At 43.3% G+C, this 20,097-nt stretch overlaps 1 protein-coding gene across 2 annotated transcripts in view; it reads left to right on the forward strand.

Moving 5' to 3' along the window:
* The first annotated feature begins 2,015 nt into the window (after positions 1 to 2,015).
* The window catches only part of Plcb1 (phospholipase C beta 1), a 667,876-nt gene continuing 649,794 nt past the window's right edge, over positions 2,016 to 20,097 (forward strand). For both annotated transcript variants that reach the window (XM_040746354.1, XM_040746355.1), the window contains exon 1: positions 2,016 to 2,424. In XM_040746354.1, the coding sequence (XP_040602288.1) occupies positions 2,326 to 2,424 (99 nt within the window). In that variant the 5' untranslated portion in view covers positions 2,016 to 2,325. The remainder of the gene's footprint in view (positions 2,425 to 20,097) is intronic.

Here is a 20,097-nt window from a genome sequence, read left to right on the forward strand (position 1 = left end):
CTGTAAGGTAACTAGCGGGTCAAGGCCACTACATTGAAGGCCTATGGGTATCAGGTTCTTGTTGTACTTTGGCAATGCAGGAGCAGAATGAAACAAGAGAGTCTTGTAATGCATTGTGTGTGTGTGTGTGTGTGTGTGTATGTGTATGTGTGTGTGAGCACGCACGTGCGCATTCACATGTGTGTGAAGTTGCTCCAAGAACAAGTCAAGGCCTCCAATGATGACAGGAGTTAGGAGTCTTAATTACGATAGTTCCAAGAACAGATAGTTCCAAGAACATCGATGGTGATCCTTCTTATCTATCATAATCAATCTTTCATCTGTCTGTCTGTCTGTCTACATATATTTAAGTGGTACTTGGGATTCTTTGCATATCAGGCAAGCTATCTAGCACTGGGATGCACCTTCCTTATCCTTTCAAGTGTATTTGGTAGTCTTTTGACTGGGTTGAAAAGCTTTGGCCCACAGAGACCTGGGTGGGAACTAAGCACTCAGAAAAAAGATTGACAGTGGTGCTTTACTTTTTTTCTTTACACACACACACACACACACACACACACACACACACACACACCCTAGTGCACCATGGTAAAGGTGTGTATGTCAGAGGGCAACTTTGGGACATCACTTCTCTCCTTCCACCATGTGGATTTGGGAATATAAAACTTGGGCCATCAGGCTTGCTGACAAGTGCTGTGACTTCCTAACCATGTCATCAGAGCTTCTTCTTCATATTGTTTCTTCTTTTCTAAAATTGGCTTTTATGGTAATCTGTATTACAACAAAATTTGTTCATTTTATGCGTCTTGTCCTATGAGGTCTGACAAATGTAGACACACAGATACAGAATGTTTCCATCATTCTCAAGAGGTCCCTGTTTGTCTTTTATGTCAATCTTTGCCCACCCCTGGCCACAGACACCTGCCTGATCTACTTTCTGTCACCACAGATACCTTGCCTATTTTGCTTCTTGTTGCCCACTCTTGTCTGGCTTGTCTCAATAAGCTTCAACTATGTACACTGGTGGGTATGTTCTTGAGTGTCTGTCCCTTCTCATCATGGGCTAGTATTCTAGTTTGGGAAAAATGTGTACACACTGAAGTTTGTTTCTCTAGTCAGTTGCCTTTAACGTTGTTGGCCAAGTCTGTGTGAGTATGTTTTCGGTTCTCTTGAGCAAAAACTTAGAAGCAGAATTTCTAGATTTCGTGACAAGTAAATGTTTATAAAAATTACTTTCTAAAATGGGTTTATCACCTTATACCTCACCCTCCACCCCTGTGATGGATGAAGGTTCCAGTTGTGCCCCACCCTCCCAAACACTTGACATTATCAACCTTGGGAGTGAAGACAGACATCCAGACACCTGTGTTTTTACATGACCCCCATCCCTCCCCGCACCCCACACCTTTCATCTTCCTTGGGGAATAAAAGCTGTGTTTGCCTGCAGATGAACTTTTAATTTTCAAAACATTGTTTTCGGGCAATTCAGGCTAGCACGTTGCCAACTTTCTAGCGGGGCGAGGATTCTATGGAGTTCTCGCTCTAAACCTCTAAACAGCTTCTCCTCTACATAAATAATAACCCTCTCTTCGAAAAGACTGGAGAGCTCCAGCGTGAAGGGAAGCCGAGGGCTGTCTCCCCATTTCTCTCCAACGTCCTTCTTTCCTTTTGTTATATGTTAGGATCTGATAAGGCACCACCCAGGCTCGCGCCCAGGCTCGGTGAAAAGCCCCGGGAACATCAGTGCTGGCACCGGCACGGGGCATGCTCAGAGGGCGCGTGGCGCAGGCGTCGGCTGCAGTGGGGCCCGGGAGCCGGGAGGTGCCGCTGCGTCCCCGCTTCCCGCAGCTGACCCAGCGCTCAAAGTTGGGCAGGGAGCTGGGGGAGGAGGACCGCGAGCGAGGGTGGCGGAGCAGGGGCGGGAGGAGCGGAGGGAGGAGGGAACCGGAGCGTGTCACTCGCGCGCTCCCTCTGGGCACAGAGGATGTGCTGAATGGTGCGCTTCGAGGCGGCGGCCAAACAGGATCCGGCGGCGGGCGGCTCGCACTACCCGGCTCTGTTTCTTCGCGTCTTCCGAGGCGCCACAGCCACCGCGGGCTCTCGACCCTACGTCCCGCTTGGGGTATGGCCGGCTGCTGCGCCCTCGCGTGTCCCGCTTGCTGAGCAGTGCGGGCCAGAGGTGCGGAGGCCAAGAGGCCGGGAGGCCGGCGGGCAGCGGAGCCCAGAGCCTGCTGAGCCGAGAGCCGAGCTCGCCGGTGCCCGGGGAGCTCCGCGCCCCATCCCCGTCGCGCTCGCCCGGGCTGCCCGGAACCCCGATGAGCCCAGATGGCTGGGGCTCAGCCCGGAGTGCACGCCTTGCAACTCAAGCCCGTGTGCGTGTCCGACAGCCTCAAGAAGGGCACCAAATTCGTCAAGTGGGATGATGTAAGTGAGGGGCGGCGCGGTGGGGCGCGGGCCGGGCACCCGAGGGCGGGCTGCGTGGGGGTGGGGCGAGGGGCGCGTTATGCAATGGGGCGCTGGAACGGGCGCGGGCAGCCCAGGGCGCACAGGTTGCCAGCTGCCGGGCTGGGTGGCAGAGGGTGACAGCTTCGCGCGCGCGCTCTCCTCCTCCTAGGGGATTTGGAGTTGACATCCTTGCTGGGTCTGACCAGTGACTCCAGAGGGATTTAAGACTTTGGGGCCAGTAGAGCTAGAGAGACAGGTTTTACCCAGTGTCGGGTCCTGAGAGTTTGGAAAGAGCTTGAAGTTAGGACCAGCTGGATAGCGCTGGATAGAACTAGGCGCACCCCTCTCGGCTGGCTAAAGAGCTCCCTTACCTCCTTTGCCCTCTTTCCAGAAGGAATACCTACTCCCAGGTCCAAAACCTTGCAATTACCGCACACCCTTGAACATTTTTATGCTGGCCACGCGGCAGAAGACACAGTGGTACAGCCGACAGGTGGTCGTTGATGCCAAACTTTAGCGCCTGGCTCCAGAGTGAGGGGCATCGGGAAGGGCTGGAGAGGGCACACTAGAGGCAGATTAGTGAGCCAATGAGGGTCTGTTGGGGCGGAGGAGTGCAAAACGGGCCTTTAGAGAGGGCTGGGTTTTGAGAAAGGAGCTTGCTTAAGTTTTCACTTGGATATAGACTCCCAACTTCACCCTCTGATCTACTCGCACCTTTAACTGTATAGGACAGATCCTGTCCAGCCTTGGTACTCCTCTGTTCAACTACACTCCAGATCCCAGCACTTCCCATGACCTCTCCCTTTCCTCTACCCTACTTGCCATCAGGACACTTAGAGAATTCTTATTGAAAACGAGAATGGGATACACATTATACTATCAGTTTAGCTTCCTGGGTACCATTCAAAGGGTTTGGTAAGAACAACTCACCTGAATAAACCTGAGCTGTCAAGATCTAAAGAAATTCCAGTCCTGATGATGAATACGTCTCTCATCGGGGGCGGCTATAGGAGAACGCACTGGTCTTCTCGCTGAGAAGATTTCCCACCTCGTAAATTACAGCCTGTTATCCTCCCGGGTATTTTACTTTAATCTTCTTAAGCCAATTTTCAGTGTCTGAAAACAATTTAAATATTCCAGGTAGTGAATCCAATTACTTAGCTGAGTGCATCTGTGCCTATATTTTGTCCAGTTGGAAGCGCAAACTGAACTTGCAGGATGAGCCACAGCCTCCTTGAAATCACATGCCAATTATTAAATGATGTAGGCAAGGATGTAAACACTCTCTCTTTACCAAGGGCATGCTTCTCCATTCTGTCCTAGTCTAATTGGGCCGGATGCTGTTATAAACGGAATAGAATCTAAACAATAAATCCAGACACAGATGGATTGTTTTATCAAAAGGAAAGTACAGTCCAACAAGTAAAGTGTTCTTGCCCATCTAGACATACTTAAGAGCTAATAAAATGGTGGGTCAGAGAAAGAGGGGGTGGTAAAGAGAGAAGAGAGAAGGAGAGAGGAGAGCAGTCTCAGAGGGGGGCAATTTCAGCCATAACCTCTGGAATTCTTTATACTCATTGTTTTTAAACTATATGTTAAGTAACCCTCCATGAATTCTGGTTTGTGAGAAATTAGACATTGATAATGAAGGCTATAGATAACCAGGCAGGTGATTTCTGTTGTATATATTTATGTAACAAACATTTCATGCTCATTTAGCAGTGCCTATCTAACTACATTTTGGGGTGATGGAGAAAGCAGGTAAAAGCTCCCCTGTTATAGACTGGTCATACTAAATAGAAGAAACCAAAATCATCAAAACACCAATCAACGAGAGACATTGAATGATGCCCTGGGAGTAATAGAGAAGCCACTAGTCAGTCCTAGGAAAGGGAGAGGTGGGAAGCATCCTCCCATCACTACAGCGATGAGTTTGTTTCTGGGAAGGCATGTGCAAAAAGAGGCAGGCACTTCGGAGAGTTAGAGTCTTCTTAAAGAGAAAACAGACTGCACCCAGAGGATGAGTTAACTGCACTTCAGAGAAGTGCCCTGCAGGCACTCTGGCTGTCTTCCTCTCTGTGATCTGTGCAGTAGGAGGCATCCAGACTTCCTTAGTATCATTTGTAGACCCCAAGCATCCCCCTTTCTAGTCTTCCTAGGTTGTATTCTGTCTTTTAGAACCAAGCCAATTTGATCTGGTTGGCTGTTTCTAATGCATTTATATGAAGTGCTTTCAAGACAAAGAAAACAAAATCTTGAATCCAGGCTCTGTGTTCTCTCACCTGTCACCACTGTGACATTAGACCAATAAACATATTGAACCTTTGTTGTCTTTTGTATAAAACTTGTACTGTCACATTTCCTATATATTTGGTGTAACAGTTTGTGGGAAGCCTCTGTGATCAACACTCTCCCCACTTTTCCCATCAGAAGCATCTAGAAGGCCTGGTTGTCCTGGGATCGTTGGGTCTGTTCTGTGTCTAATCAGCTCTGGGGTAGGACTCCTTTCTCACAGGGCAGTAGGTAATAGTGGTGGCTGCTGATACTAGTCTGAGAAACAGCACTGTATGTGACCAGTTTGGAGGTTTGTGTATGAACTGTCACTGTGACTTCTTAGCCTAGGTAAATGTTCCCTGACTTGTGAATTTAATTTTATCTCTAGGCTTACATTTTGAGAAACTTTTCTTCAGGAATTGGGAACACTATAGTGGAAGTTTTATTAGATAAATAAACCTAGAGGGGGTTATTGACTGCAGCATCATCAATACTCAGATTGAAATGAATAACTCATATTTTTGCATTTCTTTTTAACTGTTGATAGGCAATGAGTGAATAATTCTGTACTCATTCTCTCCCTCCCTTCCTTCCTCCCTCCCTCCTCCTCTCTCCCTCCTCCAGGTTTGAAAAGGTCTCTGGTTTGAGTCTGTGTCACAGAGCTATGGAAGTTTCTCTATTTTAACTTTTGACACTGTCTTGGAGGAAACATTCCCTCTTTCTGCCCCAAGGGAACCTCCTATTTCCTTGTCTCGTAGAAAAATAAATGCTTCAAACAACTTAGAGCCCTTTGAACACCTGCTTTGCTGTGAAAACAGTAGAATCCTGTTGTAAAGAGGGAGTGCGGGCAGCTCCCATACTCTCCTAGTCGACAGCACAGTGCATAGTAAGAATTGAAAATGATGTGTTGGGACTATTTAGGATGGTGAAGTGCTACACATCATAATCACTAGTCATGTTTTGATGGCCATCTTATGGAATGGGAGGTGTCACCTAGACAGTGCTATGCCATGCACACCTTGGTAGCTCTACTAAAGTCTCAGTGAGGTCGTGGATATCCTAAGAATGATTGTCACTGACAAAGGCACTAACAGATGACAGTAGGTATCAAGTGGCTAAGAGCAGGGACTGGATGGGTCTGCAGACCTGTTGCAGTACTTAGACACTTGTTGTCTTATTATGGAAGATCTGAGGGGAGGTAGACAGTGGAGAGTAATTTACTTTCTTCATCTTAGCTAGGGAGCCAGGGGGATTTTTATGAATTTGACCATTTTCTTCTTTGAGTTTTGGCTTCTGTCTAGATTGATGTAGGGCAGAATTTTTCCTGGGAAGACACTACACACATATCTACTCATCCCAGATAGGAAGCTCATGATAGACCAAAGTATGGATGCCACTAGAGCCCAACTTGGTGAACACTAAGTTTCATTGGGGTAACTTACAGGAATGTGAGTGAAAAGGTTACTTGCAGAAGCAGAAATGACTGACAGGACAGCTACATTTACCAAAGCCCACCTCAGCATGGGTGAACTTAGAGCAAACTGCATAGCCTGTAGGTAGTTCAACATGTTGGAGAGTGTCCTTTCCAAATAGTTCAGTTAGACTAGACCGCTTTCAGGAAACAGAGCTGGTTTCTGCTTCTCGCAGGCAGTTGGACTTGTCTGAGGGTCTTTTTGCAGCTTGGCTTGTCTGAGAGCCAACTTCATTGTTTACCCTTAGAGGGGAAGAGGCCCAGTGAATCTGGTCAGTTTCAGGGACTTCCTGAGCCTGTTTTGAGTAGTTTATCTTTTGGCTTAAGAAGCTTCCCTCCAGGATAAATGTTTCAATCTCTGTGGAAACTGCTACTCAACAATTGAACATGAGATAGGAAAGGAGTAACCCAAAACTGTGTAACTGCTCCTTGCCTCTGGGTTGCCGGGTTTTCAAACCTAGGACATTATTTCTTTATCTTCTGCTGCTGGGGAGTTTTTCTTCTTCCCTGCCTCCCTTCCTGCCCCTCGTTCTCCTTCTTTTCTTCATCCTTTTTGGTTTTTCAAGACAGGATTTCTCCGTGTAACATCCCTAGAACTCGCTTTGAGGCTGTCTTCAAATTCATAGAGATCTGCCAGTCTCTATCTCCCAAGTGCTGAGGGGCTTCTTCTTCTTCTTCTTCTTCTTCTTCTTCTTCTTCTTCTTCTTCTTCTTCTTCTTCTTCTTCTTCTTCTTCTTCTTCTTCTTCTTCTTCTTCTTCTTCTTTCCCTCTCTCTTTCTCTCTCTCTGTCTGTCTCTCTGTCTCTGTCTTTGTCTTTGCCTCTGTCTCTCCCTTGATTCTGTAATTCATATCACATTGTTGGCAAGATATTTAGTCTACCTCAACCTCATATTTCTTTACTGTAACATTCTTATTGTTTTTCTTATATCACAGAAGAGCTACTGAGCTTCATATGTGTTTCTTTGTATCATGTCTGGCACATAGAAACTCCCAATAAAAGAGAGGTTTAAAAAACAACCAAACTATACAAATAGAAATAGAAAGGAGATACCGATTTTAGGAAGATATTCGGTAAGTAAGATACATTCTTATTCTACAGGTGTAATTTCCAAATCTTCCTTATATTCCATTTAATATGTTTTTCAGTTTTGTATATTGTAATTTAAAGAGGAGAAACATCTATTTTTACCCTTTAAATTTTTTTCAGATGTTCCAGAGAAAATGAGTCTATAAAATTCAAAGCCGGATCCATTATCTATAAGCAAATCAGTCTACAAGCCATCCAGAAGGTTTTTTTCTTCATGCATACAGAAACACCACACTTGTGCACACATGAACACACACATGCACACACAAATACTTTCACATGGTACATTCTGTTTTTGTAAGTGCAACCTACCATTCAGAAGCCAAGAGTGCTCTGCTGAGTTGTTGCGAATGGCAAAGGAAGCTTAGGGGTCTAGATTTACATTCATGCCCCCCCCCTGGATTTGAAACAAGTTATATCCTCCTTTGTTCCATACTCACCCAATAAAAAAACTAAATAAAAGTCCAAACAGGGGAAAACAAAAACCACTCCATATGTAAAGCGGCTCTTAAACAGAAGCTTTTTTTAAATTTTATTTTCCAGTTTAAATTTAGATAAGAAACAAGGTTGCTTCACAAGTCAGTTCCAGGTCCCTCTCCCTTTCCCTTCCCTCCTCCCATGCTCTCCCCCAACCCCCCCCGTTATCCCCTCATTCCCCCAACTAGAAATTCTGTATTCTGTAGAATTAGTTCTGGTTTCTGTAATGATGACAGGACAATGCTGACATGATTGATGGAGGGAGCAGAGTGGAGGGTGTCATGAAATGGGAAGTCAGCAGATTCTCTTTGGAAAGGTTATGGGGAATGGAAGAAGCACCTGAGTTGGCAGCAGGTGGATCCAGGTTGGGTCAGCCACAGAGGAGGAGTTTTGACTGGAAGGCATGAAGTCCTCTCTACAGAGCCACTTAAACCTTCTCACAGGGACTGGGGGTATGGATCAGCAGTTAAGAGCACTAGCTGCTCTTGCAGAAGACCTGGGTTCAGTTTCTTACATCTATGTGGCTGTTTGTAACTCAGTTTGGGGGACTCTGATACTCTTTTCTGACCTCCACAGGCTTCTTCATGCATATGATGAAAAGGCACACACACAAACATGTGAAATGAATAAAAAATTTAAAAGCATCTTCATATGCCATTTCTTATCTGTCAAGAAACTGTGATTTTCTGCTGACAACCTCTAATGACTATAATCTAAATAAATACAAGAATATACTTTTCTCAAAGTGAGATGTTCAAGGTGAACTAAGATTTGCACCATAGTTTTCATCATGCATGTAAGGAAAAAAAAGCCCTGTGTCCTGACGCATCAGTGTTCACAGAGCCAACATTTGTCACCAACATACTCTCTAGGGACATCACCACTGGAAAGCCTGAAAAGACACAGAATCCATTCTTAACACTGTCCCTACCCTCTGGGTAGCTTTTTATGGCTGGTAACTCCATAGATGTTTACGCCTGTTTTTAATCTATGAGAGCTATTTTTATTTTGAATGGAAACTAAACCAAATCTCTCCAGCTCACAGCATTTTTATTATTGTTGAAATTGACCCTCTCTCCAACAGTAACAACAAAAGTGGCTGATCCTTAGTGTAGATCAGCCATGACTAGGTAGGTCCTTATCTGTCCCGAGTCTTAGTCTGGAAAGTGTAGCAGGTGTGGAGAATGCCCCACAGGAAGAAACACAGCTCTAGGAATTTAGCCGGGAGACTAATGCACGCAGGCAGTTACTGGCACAGCACAGCAGGTTCATAGAGCGCTCTTGTCAGGATGAATTTTTCTTCCTTCGTTTTAGCCTCCCTTCATTTCTGCTTCTGTACTGGAAGCTGAATTTGGGAGTCACTATATATGCTACTCGGACACTGTATCAGTTGACTATCCAGCCTTCATTTTGTTTTTAATTTAGTATTTCATTTTTTGTTAGACCATGGAAAAGTTGAGAAAGAATTCACATAACACACATTAAAGGGAATAGTTCACTGGCACCCTGCGTACCAATGGAATTGCACTAGCTGTAGTCCATTCCCCTTTCATATCCCCTGCATTGCCTACTCACCGTGTATTCCCTTAATTTTTGCTGGCTCTTAGAATATCTTGAATATTTCCCTTGAAAGTAGCTTATCAATAAATTGTTTCCAATTGTACTTACCTGTGGTGAGACTTAAATTAAATAGGCACAGTTTACTTTCTCATGGCCAACCTGGTAACCTGTAGTTAAATGTCTCTTTTTCAAAAGCGTCTCATGTAACCGTGAGTGGTAAATTGCAGCAGAAGTGGAGTGGGATCATTATTAGTTAGTTGTTGACTGACCTGACGCTATGGGTCTCCACTTAAATACAAACGCTTGCTAGCTGAAAACATTAGTTTTCCTGTTACCTGAGCAGGCATTGAGTTCTTGCAGCCTTTCAGGTCATATCACAAATTCCACATGCACAGTAGATGTATGGCATATGAGTCCCTGATGGCCTATGTCTCTAAAGCAAAGGACATGGAGACACGTTGCTGAAATCAAGTATTTACTCATAGGATCTTGAGGAAACATTCAGTTCTTACAAAACAAAACAAGACAAAACAAAAAAAAAAAAACCCCAAAACAACTACACCACCAACAACAACAAAAAACTGAAATAGTACAGAGAGAATGCCAGCTCGTCAGGAGATTTTCCCAGTCATCTCTGATTTCTTAGACGGTGTCATATTCCTTTTTTTTTCTTTTTACATGTTAGTTTGAAAAATTTTGTATTCTTGAAAAATGTTTTAGTATATGTAGTAATTGCTATTGACTAAATGCATACAAGAAAGTAAATTATTACAGGTTGGGAAATAAACTATTATATAAAATGAGAACAATAGGTAGTTGTTATTGAAAGAGAATTAAAAAAAATCCTACATCTGTTTTCCATTTCCAGGGCTTTTTTGGTTCACAGTGTTTTGTTTCATTTTATTGCATTGAAGTTTAATGAGCAAGTCCAAAGGAAAAGACATTAGTGAGCAAAGGAATCATTTTCACCTGGGTTGGACATAGGGTGTATTACAGGACAACACTGGGGCCTGGAGGATTCAAAGAGACAATTTTGCTATTTAAAAAAAAGAATCAATCTTTTAAGACTTAGTTACAAAATGAATGTCAGAAATTAATTTTGATTCATGTAATAGGAGAGGCTATATGAACTGAAAAAGGAGCAATGAGTCCACAGAGCAAGCCAGCAAGTGGTCCAGTAGATTGAAGAAAAGTTATTGAAGTAAAATGTGTATTTGTGCTGTTGAATGTGGTTAAGTCTTTGCATCCATCCCCATACACTCTCTGTAAGACTTCCTGAAACAAAACATCTGGGCATCTAAACTACATGTGCCAGAATGTCATGGGGCTGATATTCTGGCTGCGTATTAAGCTGATAGATATGAGGGAAACTTGGAGGGCAAAGGTGTGAAGTAGACCAGCTTCCTACATTGTATTGTTTCTCCAGTTCTGTGAGATACTGAACAGCTGGAACATTGGGTAAGAGTTCATCATGACCCTTAGAGGCCATTCCTATTATCATCTTAACTTCTTTTGCCCTTAACTAACTTGGTGTGTTGGGTCTCTGTGGTCTTTCTTGCCTTTGAAAAGTGCTAGAGTCATTCATGGGGACTCATTTGCAGCTTGCTGCTTTGGCCTTTTCAGTGATTCTGTCAAGTGTTTACTCAATTGTGTTCATCCCTCTGTGTTCAGAATCCCAAAGAGGTCCCAGTAAACTCTGACAGAAAAAGTCCTGCTGTCTTTGGCTGAAGTTCATGCTTGCATTGAACTCACTATGTAGCTGACACTAGACTTGAACTCACTCTCCTTCTGCCTTCCCCTCTCTTATCTAGCTTGTGTCATGAATATAAGCAGAGTTTCTTGATTTTTTAAAGAGATGCTTATCCATATAACCAATGAAAACCACCCTTCAAGGAATTTTTTTTTTAGTTTTTGTTTTTTCCAGTTTAAATTTAGATAAGAAACAAGGTTGCTTCACAAGTCAGTTCCAGGTCCCTCTCCCTTTCCCTCCCCTCCTCCCGTGCCCTCCCCCCAACGCGCCCCCCCCCCCCCCGTTATCCCCTCATTCCCCCAGGGAGGGTGAGGCCCTCCATGGGGGTGTCCATAGTCTGTCATTTCATATAGGGCAGGGCCTAGACCCTTCCCCAAGAGTTCAGGGTGAGAGTGCACCTCACATTGTTCTATGGGAGTCCAAAGTCCGTGTGTAAACTTGGGATGGGTACTGATCTGCTGCCCAAGGCTCAATAGATTCCCTAGGCCTCCTCACTGACACCCAGATTCAGGGGATTTTGATCAGTCCCATGCTGGATTCCCAGGCTGATGCCTGGGATTCAAGAGTTAACCTTTGTCTGGTCAGCTGTTTCTGGGGGTTAAACCAGCCCAGTCTTAATCCCTTTGATCATCAGTCCTCCCTCTCTGTTACTGCTTTCTTGAGTTCAGCTCAGTACTTAACCAAGGGAGTCTGCCTCTTCTTCGATCAGCCACTAAATGAAGTTTCTGTTTCCCAGACTCTCTGGCCATAGGATTGTAGGCTGGCACTCCCCAGATCTATGTCTAAAATCCATATATGAGAGAGTACATGCCATGTTTCTCTTTTTGTGACTGGGTTACCTCACTCAGGATGGTTTCTTCTAGTGTCATCCATTTGCCTGCGAATCTCATGATTCCATTGTTTTTTTCTGCTGAATAGTACTCCATTGTGTAATTGTACCACATTTTCTCTATCCACTCTTCGGTTGAGGGACATCTAGGTTGCTTCCAAGTTCTGGCTATTACAAATAAAGCTGCTATGAACATAGTGGAACAGACATCTTTGTTGTCTGAATGGGCATCTTTTGGATATATGCCTAAGAGTGGAGTTGCTGGGTCTTGTGGTAGATTTATTCCCATTTTTCTGAGGAATCTCCATACTGATTTCCAAAGTGGCTGAACCAGTTGGCACTCCCACCAGCAATGGAGGAGTGTCCCCCTTTCACCACATCCTCTCCAGCATAAATTCTTAAATGTGGGGAATTACAAGGACATAAAAGATTGATTTGTCTGAAAGCATTCTGCCATGAGAATGATTCACAGGAAGAGAGTTATATTACCTTCATTGCTAAAATGAGGAAAAATAACAAACACAGACCTACAGATATCAATTTCTATTTAAAATAAAATTTCCAGTAGCTTTAGTTATTCAGCACAGAAGCAATAAAGTATTCAGACAACTAAGTTTCCTCCCACTCCTACTTCAATGTGGACCTGGGTCTTCTCCCTAGTTCCTCTAAGCTCTTGCCCCTCGAAGCACCTCCACTTTCTTCATTAACAGTCCTGCTCCTTCCCTAGGCATCTCAGAGTCTGTGTTTGGTTATTGTCATCACCCCCACCTGTCTTTTGACAATATTCATTTCTCTTCTGTTGAAAATCTTCTAAGAACATACCAGTCAATATGCTTGTATTAGTCAGCTTTTCACTATGATTCCAAATACCTATGATAGTCTACTCATAAGAAAGAAATTTCTTTCTCCTCATAGTTTTAGAGGTTTCAGTATATGATAGGTTTGTCCTGTTCCCTTGGGCAAGGCAGCTCACATGTCATAGGAAAATGTGGTAGAGAAAAACAGAAAACAGATCTTCTCCTTACCAGGAAGTGTGTGTGTGTGTGTGTGTGTGTGTGTGTGTGCGTGTGTGTGTGTGTGAGTGTGTGTGTGTGTGTGTGTGTGTGTGTGTGAGAGAGAGAGAGAGAGAGAGAGAGAGAGAGAGAGAGAGAGAGAGAGAGAGAGAGAGAGAGAGTCCCACAGTAGTCCTGGACACCTCCCAGCAGGCTCCTACCTTCTAAAGACTCCACCAACTCCCAAAAGTTTCACTCTGGGGAATGGAACATATAGCATAATTTGGCTTAGAACTTCTGATCCTCTTGCCTCTAACTCGTGAGATCTATGTGCAGAGTTGGGTAGCACCACAGTCACTTGAGGTTTTGCCACGCTTTGTAAGCAAGCAGTCTACCAACTGAGTTGCATCCCCAGCTCTGAAGATGTAACCTCTATTCACCATCTCTTACTATCTGCTCATTCCTTCTCAGCCTTGTTTTGCCTTCATTGGTTTGAAATTTTTAATCACTGCTTTGAAATTTTTCTTCTCATGGCTTTTGACAAATGCAGGTCCCACCTCCAAATGACATTGTTTGGAATCTACTTAGCATCTTTTAAAAAATCCTTTCACACAGTTAATATTCATGCTTTAAAATATATTGATACATTTTAAATGCTATTCACAGTGTTATGAATTTATGATGATTAATGCTTTTGTTCTTGTCCTCATGGAATTTATATGCAAGTGGAGAAGATAGATACTTGTCAAATAAAGGTATCATTTTATTCTAATTGGGTTGTTACAGAAAAAAAGGTATTTGTTAGAAGTATGGAAAGAATTTCTTTTGAGACATTCTATTAATGAGAAGACCTGGGTGCTACATAGGACTTAACATCTTATCATGACAGACAGGATGTGTTTCACCCATGAAAGAGGATGTGGGAACATTACAAGGAGTCAAGGAGCACAGGACTTTTATGGACAGAAGCATGCATGGAATTGGTGGGGGTGCAGGGGGGATGTGTGGTAGTAAGAGCCTGCCTGTGTAGTGATTTGGTCTGGGAAGTTTTTACACATGAAGTCAACAAGAAGACATTAAGCACATGGTTCTGGTGTACGAATTACTGACATTTGGGGCCAGGGAATATTTTTGTTGTGAAGTTCTGGCCTGCTGGTATTATATGATGCCTAGTAACATATCTGACTTTTATCCAATAGATTCCAGAGCTGTGATGTTCAAAATTGTTTCTAGATATTGCCAGTTACAAAACTGACCCCAGGTGAAAACCACTGATTAAAATAACATTCCCTATTCTTAACTGGTTTCAAATGTATCAGGTCCCTCTCCTGCCTCTCTCCCACTCTGTGTCCATGCCCATCACAAGCATGCTGGTTTGTAAGAACATAAAAAGATATGTAACATCATTGGTCATAAATCATTGTACATTAAAGTCAAAGAGGATTGTTACTTGATACTCGCAAGATCCATATTGATCAAGAACCGTATTGAAATGAATCAATTTTCCCGCCTGATAAACTTGCTACATAATGAGCATCCAGGTAGATCACAGGGTGGTCTAGGCTTTTCTTTTGTTCCTGAGTTCAGTGTCTGACACAAACTGTGTGGTATTTAAAGAATCATGCCTCTGCTTTTCCTACATGTTCTGTCAAAAGGAATTTTTATACCTCTCAGTTAAAAGTAAGTTTCTTAATTGGACTTTCTGCACTGGTTCCCTTTTCTATTCTGAAGCTTCCTGGCTATCTGCTTTCCTTTATTTGGAGGAATTCCAGTCTTCTGTTAGTCCTGGAAGAAAACACCCATCAATGATCACTTTTTTGGAAATTCTGCTTCAGTTATGCTAATTCAGCATCCCACTTTCACATCTGTTATAGTTTGATGTCAAATGTCCCCTACAAGCTTATGTGTTTGACCACTTGGTACTCGACTGGTGGTGCTAACTGTGGAGGTCATGGAAACTTAGGGAAGGGGGCCTCCTAGAGCAAGTGCACCATTACGGCATAGGCCTGGGGGGTTATAACCTGCTGTACGTCTAACTGCCCTATCTCTCTCTCTGGTTCTTGTTTCTCTGAGATGTGAGCATGTGAGCCTGTGGGTACCATATTCTCTGACCCCCAGAGAGCTGGTAGATACATGCCTTTACACTGTGATAAATTGTTTTACCTCAAACCATAATCCAAAATAAACCTTTTTCTTTATGTTGCTTCTTATTGAGTATTTAGTTACAGCAAGGAGAAAAGCACCCTAGGTTAAATTTATTATGTTCTTATTTCATATTCAGAATTGTATTATGTTTGGTATTCTGTCTCAGGACTTTCCTTCCTTGGCATAGCCTTTTCACCTCAATAGGACCATTGTAGTTTTTTTTCTGTGTTGGTTTTACAGTATTGACACCTTTAGAATTGCTTGTGTCTAGTCACACACATTCTCTTGCAGTAGTATGAAAGAATGAGAATAACTGTGAAGTCAGAATTGTGGCTAACCTTGGCCATTACACCTCCGATAGATGCTGAGGAATGAACTTTGGGGTCGGTGGACTGGTGGTAGAAGTTAGTCATGAGGCTTAGGGTGATTTTCATATCAATTTCTGTGACTTGCCCTAACAAAGGAGCACAGATTTTCAACAGAGACTTTCCTGCTGCTTCTGGAGACTGGATGTGCAGAAGTTTTGCAAGCTTACTTTCTTCTAAGAGCCAGAGGGAAGGGCTTGTTCCAGGCCTCTCTTCTTGGCTTACAATTAGCTGTCTTCTCCCTCTGTCTCCTTCAGTTTGTGTTTGTGCCCTGGCTTACTCTTCTTGTAAGGATACTCATCACATCACCTTGTATTAACACCCACCCTGAAGACTTCCTAACTTTATCAGATCTTTAAAGACCCTATCTCCAAGTACATTCTTTGAGGCCTTCAAGAATATCATAGGGTATAATAGGGGGAAGAGGGAATCATAGATTAGAAGACATATCTGGCACCAGTGAGACCTCTAGTGATCTGGCAAGCTAAGCAATAGTGGAGAGACCACCTCGAATACCCATTCCTGATAATGAACTTGATGTCTATAACCATCCTGGAGCCTTCATCCAGTGACTGATGGAAGCAGAGGCAAACACCTACAGTTAAACACTAAACTGAACCCAAGAAACCCAGTGACAGAGAGAGGAGGGATGAGCAAATTGGCAAAGAATGGGCTGGCAAAACCAGCAGAGACAGCTGATCTGAACAGGGGAGAGCTCTTGGACCCCAGACCGACAGCTGGGAGGCCAGCATGGGACTGATCTGGACCCCCTGAGTGTGAGAGTCAGTGAGGAGGCCTGGGCAACCTATGGGGCCCTGGGCAGTGGATCAGTGTTTATCCCTGGCATACAAACAGACATCGTGAGTCCATAACACAAAGAGAGATGCTCTCTCAGCCTGGACTCTTAGGGGAGTGGCTGGACCCTGCTCTGAGTGAAATGACAGACTCTAGATATCCCGTATGTGGAAGGAAGTGGCAATAGGGTGGGAGGCTGGGGGAGATGGTGGGGGGGTGCGGGAGGAGGAGAGGGAGAAGGAACTGGGATTGACATGTGAAACAAGCTATTTTAAAAAAAACTCTGCTTTTGTTAAAATAAATGCCCTTCTCCTTGTTAAAAAAAAAAAGAATATCACAGGGGGCGGTAAACAGGTCAGCTTGTAGCCTACCTCAGCCTGGTATAAAGTAGTTTTTAGGTTGGATGTTGAAGACTGACACATGAAGAAATAAGTGCATTTGTTTTTCAGTACTTAAACACAAAACAAACATGGAAAATCTCTAGGTAGGATTGTCAGATGACAAAAACAAGTTTTCATGGTGTCACAATCAGAGTTGGTAGCTGTAGTGGCTCATAGAAATATGCTTTGAGCCATATGAGACTTGTTACATGTGTATGAGGGACATGTGCATATGTGTGCGACAGATACAGGTATGTCTATTGGCTCACTAGCCATCCAGCATGGTGTGCTTTGTGAGTTCAAGGCAATATTTGTCCCCCCAAATAGTGGGCAGTGCCTGAGGAAAGTCACCCTGGGGTATCATTGTCTTCCTGTCTCAAAGTCTCACCACCACTGTGATTTTCGAAGTATGAACTCTAGACTAGGTGCATCAATATCTCTGTGAACTTATCAGAAGTGTGGATTTCCAGATTACATCCTACACATAGTAAAAAAAAAAGCCACTTATTAGTGACTCTGTGGAAAGGTCCCAGCAATCCATTTTCATAGCTTAGTATATCTGGTATACCTGAGAATTTCAAAACTGTCATCTTCTGGAATATGCATGCTATTGATATTGATGGAGAAATAATAATAAAAAACCTGTGCTAGTTAGATTTCAGTCCACTGGATAGATGCTAGAGTCATCTGGAAAGAGGGAAACTCAATTGAGAAAATGTTTCCTTTTGTTGGGATGTAGGCAGACCTGTGACACATTTTTATTTATTTATTTATTTTCTGAGTGAGAAATTTTATTAGAAAGGGGAGGGAGGGGGAAAGAAAAAGAAAAGAGGTAAAGAGACACAGAAAGAGAGGAGAGCCGAAAGATCAGTAATAATAGTAAGGACAGTTTTTAAAATTAATGATTATTGTAGAAAAGCATAACCCACTGTAAGTGACACCACCCCTGGCAGGTCATCTTGGGTTATGGCAGGCTGTCTTGGGTTGTATAACAAAGCAAGCTGAATAAGTCATGAAGAGAATGCCAATAGGAAGCATCCTCCATGTTTTCTACTTCAGTTCCTACCTCCAAGTTCCTATCTTGAGTTCCTGCTTTGGATTCCCTAAGTGATGGATGGTAACCTGTAAACTAAATAAACTGTTTCCTCCCCAAGTTACTTTAGTCATAGTGTTTATCATAGCCATAGAAAGCAAAGTAGAACAGAAATTGGTTGGTAACAAACAAATCTTCTGATGCTTGTCTCAATTTTAGAGCAGCCAACTGATCTAAAAATCATATCCTTGGGAGTGAAAGGATGACCGTGCATTTCAGACATGAATCCCAGGCACATATTCTGACAATTAGTATGTAGCATCTTGGGTGAGTGACTGCTTTGATATGGAGAAAACACAGAGTTCTGCAGATATGTAGCAAATGGAACTGAAAATGAAGATTTGTGGATTTCTGAGTCAGATCATGCCTTGAGTGCTGAATTCCAGTCGGTTCTGGAATGCTTGAGTTATTATGGAGCAAGTAGGCATGAAGCTGAGACGATGATGACTGAGGACCTGTACCCACATGTGGGATCAAGAAGAAGAACAAATAAACTAGAATTGGCAGGATCTGAACAAAGCCAAGAGGCCAAAGAGAAGAGACTCAGCTTCTAAAAGTGATTGTGGTTTTTAACACTTGATTTTTAATACTCTTGTAGTGAATTGTAACCAAGATGTTTTATGGAATCTTATCCCTTGCTCTGATAAAGAAGAGGAGGTGACCTGAAAATGACAAACTACACCTGCAGGTTAATACAGATTGGTCTGGAAGTTAAAGAACGTGCTTTTTGCAGCTTACCAGGCCTTTTGTTTGGCTCATCTTGAGAAGAGCAGATGATGGAACGTGTCTGCAAATGTTTCTGTGAACTGTCATGAATGTAATCTCTCAGACACCTAAACCAATTTTGAATTATTATTGCATTTTAAGAACAATTTTATTTCCAAATGTCTCCTTTTTGATATTTAAATTTTAAGTGATTTTGAAATTTTTCACTCCTTCTGAAGTTCTGTGTACCAGTAATTCTTTTTTTTTTTATTTTCCAGTTTAAATTTAGATAAGAAACAAGGTTGTTTCACAAGTCAGTTCCGGGTTCCCCTCCCTTTCCCTCCCCTCCTCCCGTGCCCTCCCCCCACCCCCACCCCCCGTTATCCCCTCATTCCCTCAGGGAGGGTGAGGCCCTCCATGGGGGTGTCCATAGTCTGTCATTTCATATAGGGCAGGGCCTAGACCCTTCCCCAAGAGTTCAGGGTGAGAGTGCACCTCACATTGTTCTATGGGAGTCCAAAGTCCGTGTGTATACTTGGGATGGGTACTGATCTGCTGCCCAAGGCTCAATAGATTCCCTAGGCCTCCTCACTGACACCCAGATTCAGGGGGTCTTGATCAGTCCCATGCTGGATTCCGAGGCTGATGCCTGGGATTCAAGAGTTAACCTTTGTCTGGTCAGCTGTTTCTGGGGGTTAAACCAGCCCAGTCTTAATCCCTTTGATCATCAGTCCTCCCTCTCTGTTACTGCTTTCTTGAGTTCAGCTCAGTACTTAACCAAGGGAGTCTGCCTCTTCTTCGATCAGCCACTAAATGACGTTTCTGTTTCCCAGACTCTCTGGCCATAGGATTGTAGGCTGGCACTCCCCAGATCTATGTCTAAAATCCATATATGAGAGAGTACATACCATGTTTCTCTTTTTGTGACTGGGTTACCTCACTCAGGATGGTTTCTTCTAGTGTCATCCATTTGCCTGCGAATCTCATGATTCCATTATTTTTTTTTCTGCTGAATAGTACTCCATTGTGTAATTGTACCACATTTTCTCTATCCACTCTTCGGTTGAGGGACATCTAGGTTGCTTCCAAGTTCTGGCTATTACAAATAAAGCTGCTATGAACATAGTGGAACAGACCTCTTTGTTGTATGAATGGGCATCTTTTGGATATATGCCTAAGAGTGGAGTTGCTGGGTCTTGTGGTAGATTTATTCCCATTTTTCTGAGGAATCTGCAGACTGATTTCCAAAGTGGCTGAACCAGTTGGCACTCCCACCAGCAATGGAGGAGTGTCCCCCTTTCTCCACATCCTCTCCAGCATAAATTGTCATTGGTGTTTTTGATTTTAGCCATTCTGACAGGAGTGAGATGGTATCTCAGAGTTGTTTTGATTTGCATTTCCTGGATGGCTAAGGATGTTGAGCACTTTCTCAAGTGCCTCTCAGCCATTTTAGACTCCTCTATTGAAAACTATCTATTTAGTTCTGCAGCCCACTTTTTAATTGGGTCCTTTGATGTTTTGGAGACTTGCTTCTTGAGTTCTTTGTAAATTTTGGAGATCAACCCTCTGTCAGATGTGGGATTAGTGAATATTTTTCCCATTCTGTGGGCTGCCTTTTTGTCTTGCTGACTGTGTCCTTTGCCTTACAGAAGCTTCTCAGTTTCAGTAGGTCCCATTTATTAATTGTTGATCTCACTGTCTGTTCTAGTGGTGTTATGTTCAGGAAGCT

Source organism: Mesocricetus auratus, unplaced genomic scaffold, assembly GCF_017639785.1.
Source record: "Mesocricetus auratus isolate SY011 unplaced genomic scaffold, BCM_Maur_2.0 Super-Scaffold_100004, whole genome shotgun sequence".
Lineage (NCBI taxonomy): Eukaryota > Metazoa > Chordata > Mammalia > Rodentia > Cricetidae > Mesocricetus > Mesocricetus auratus.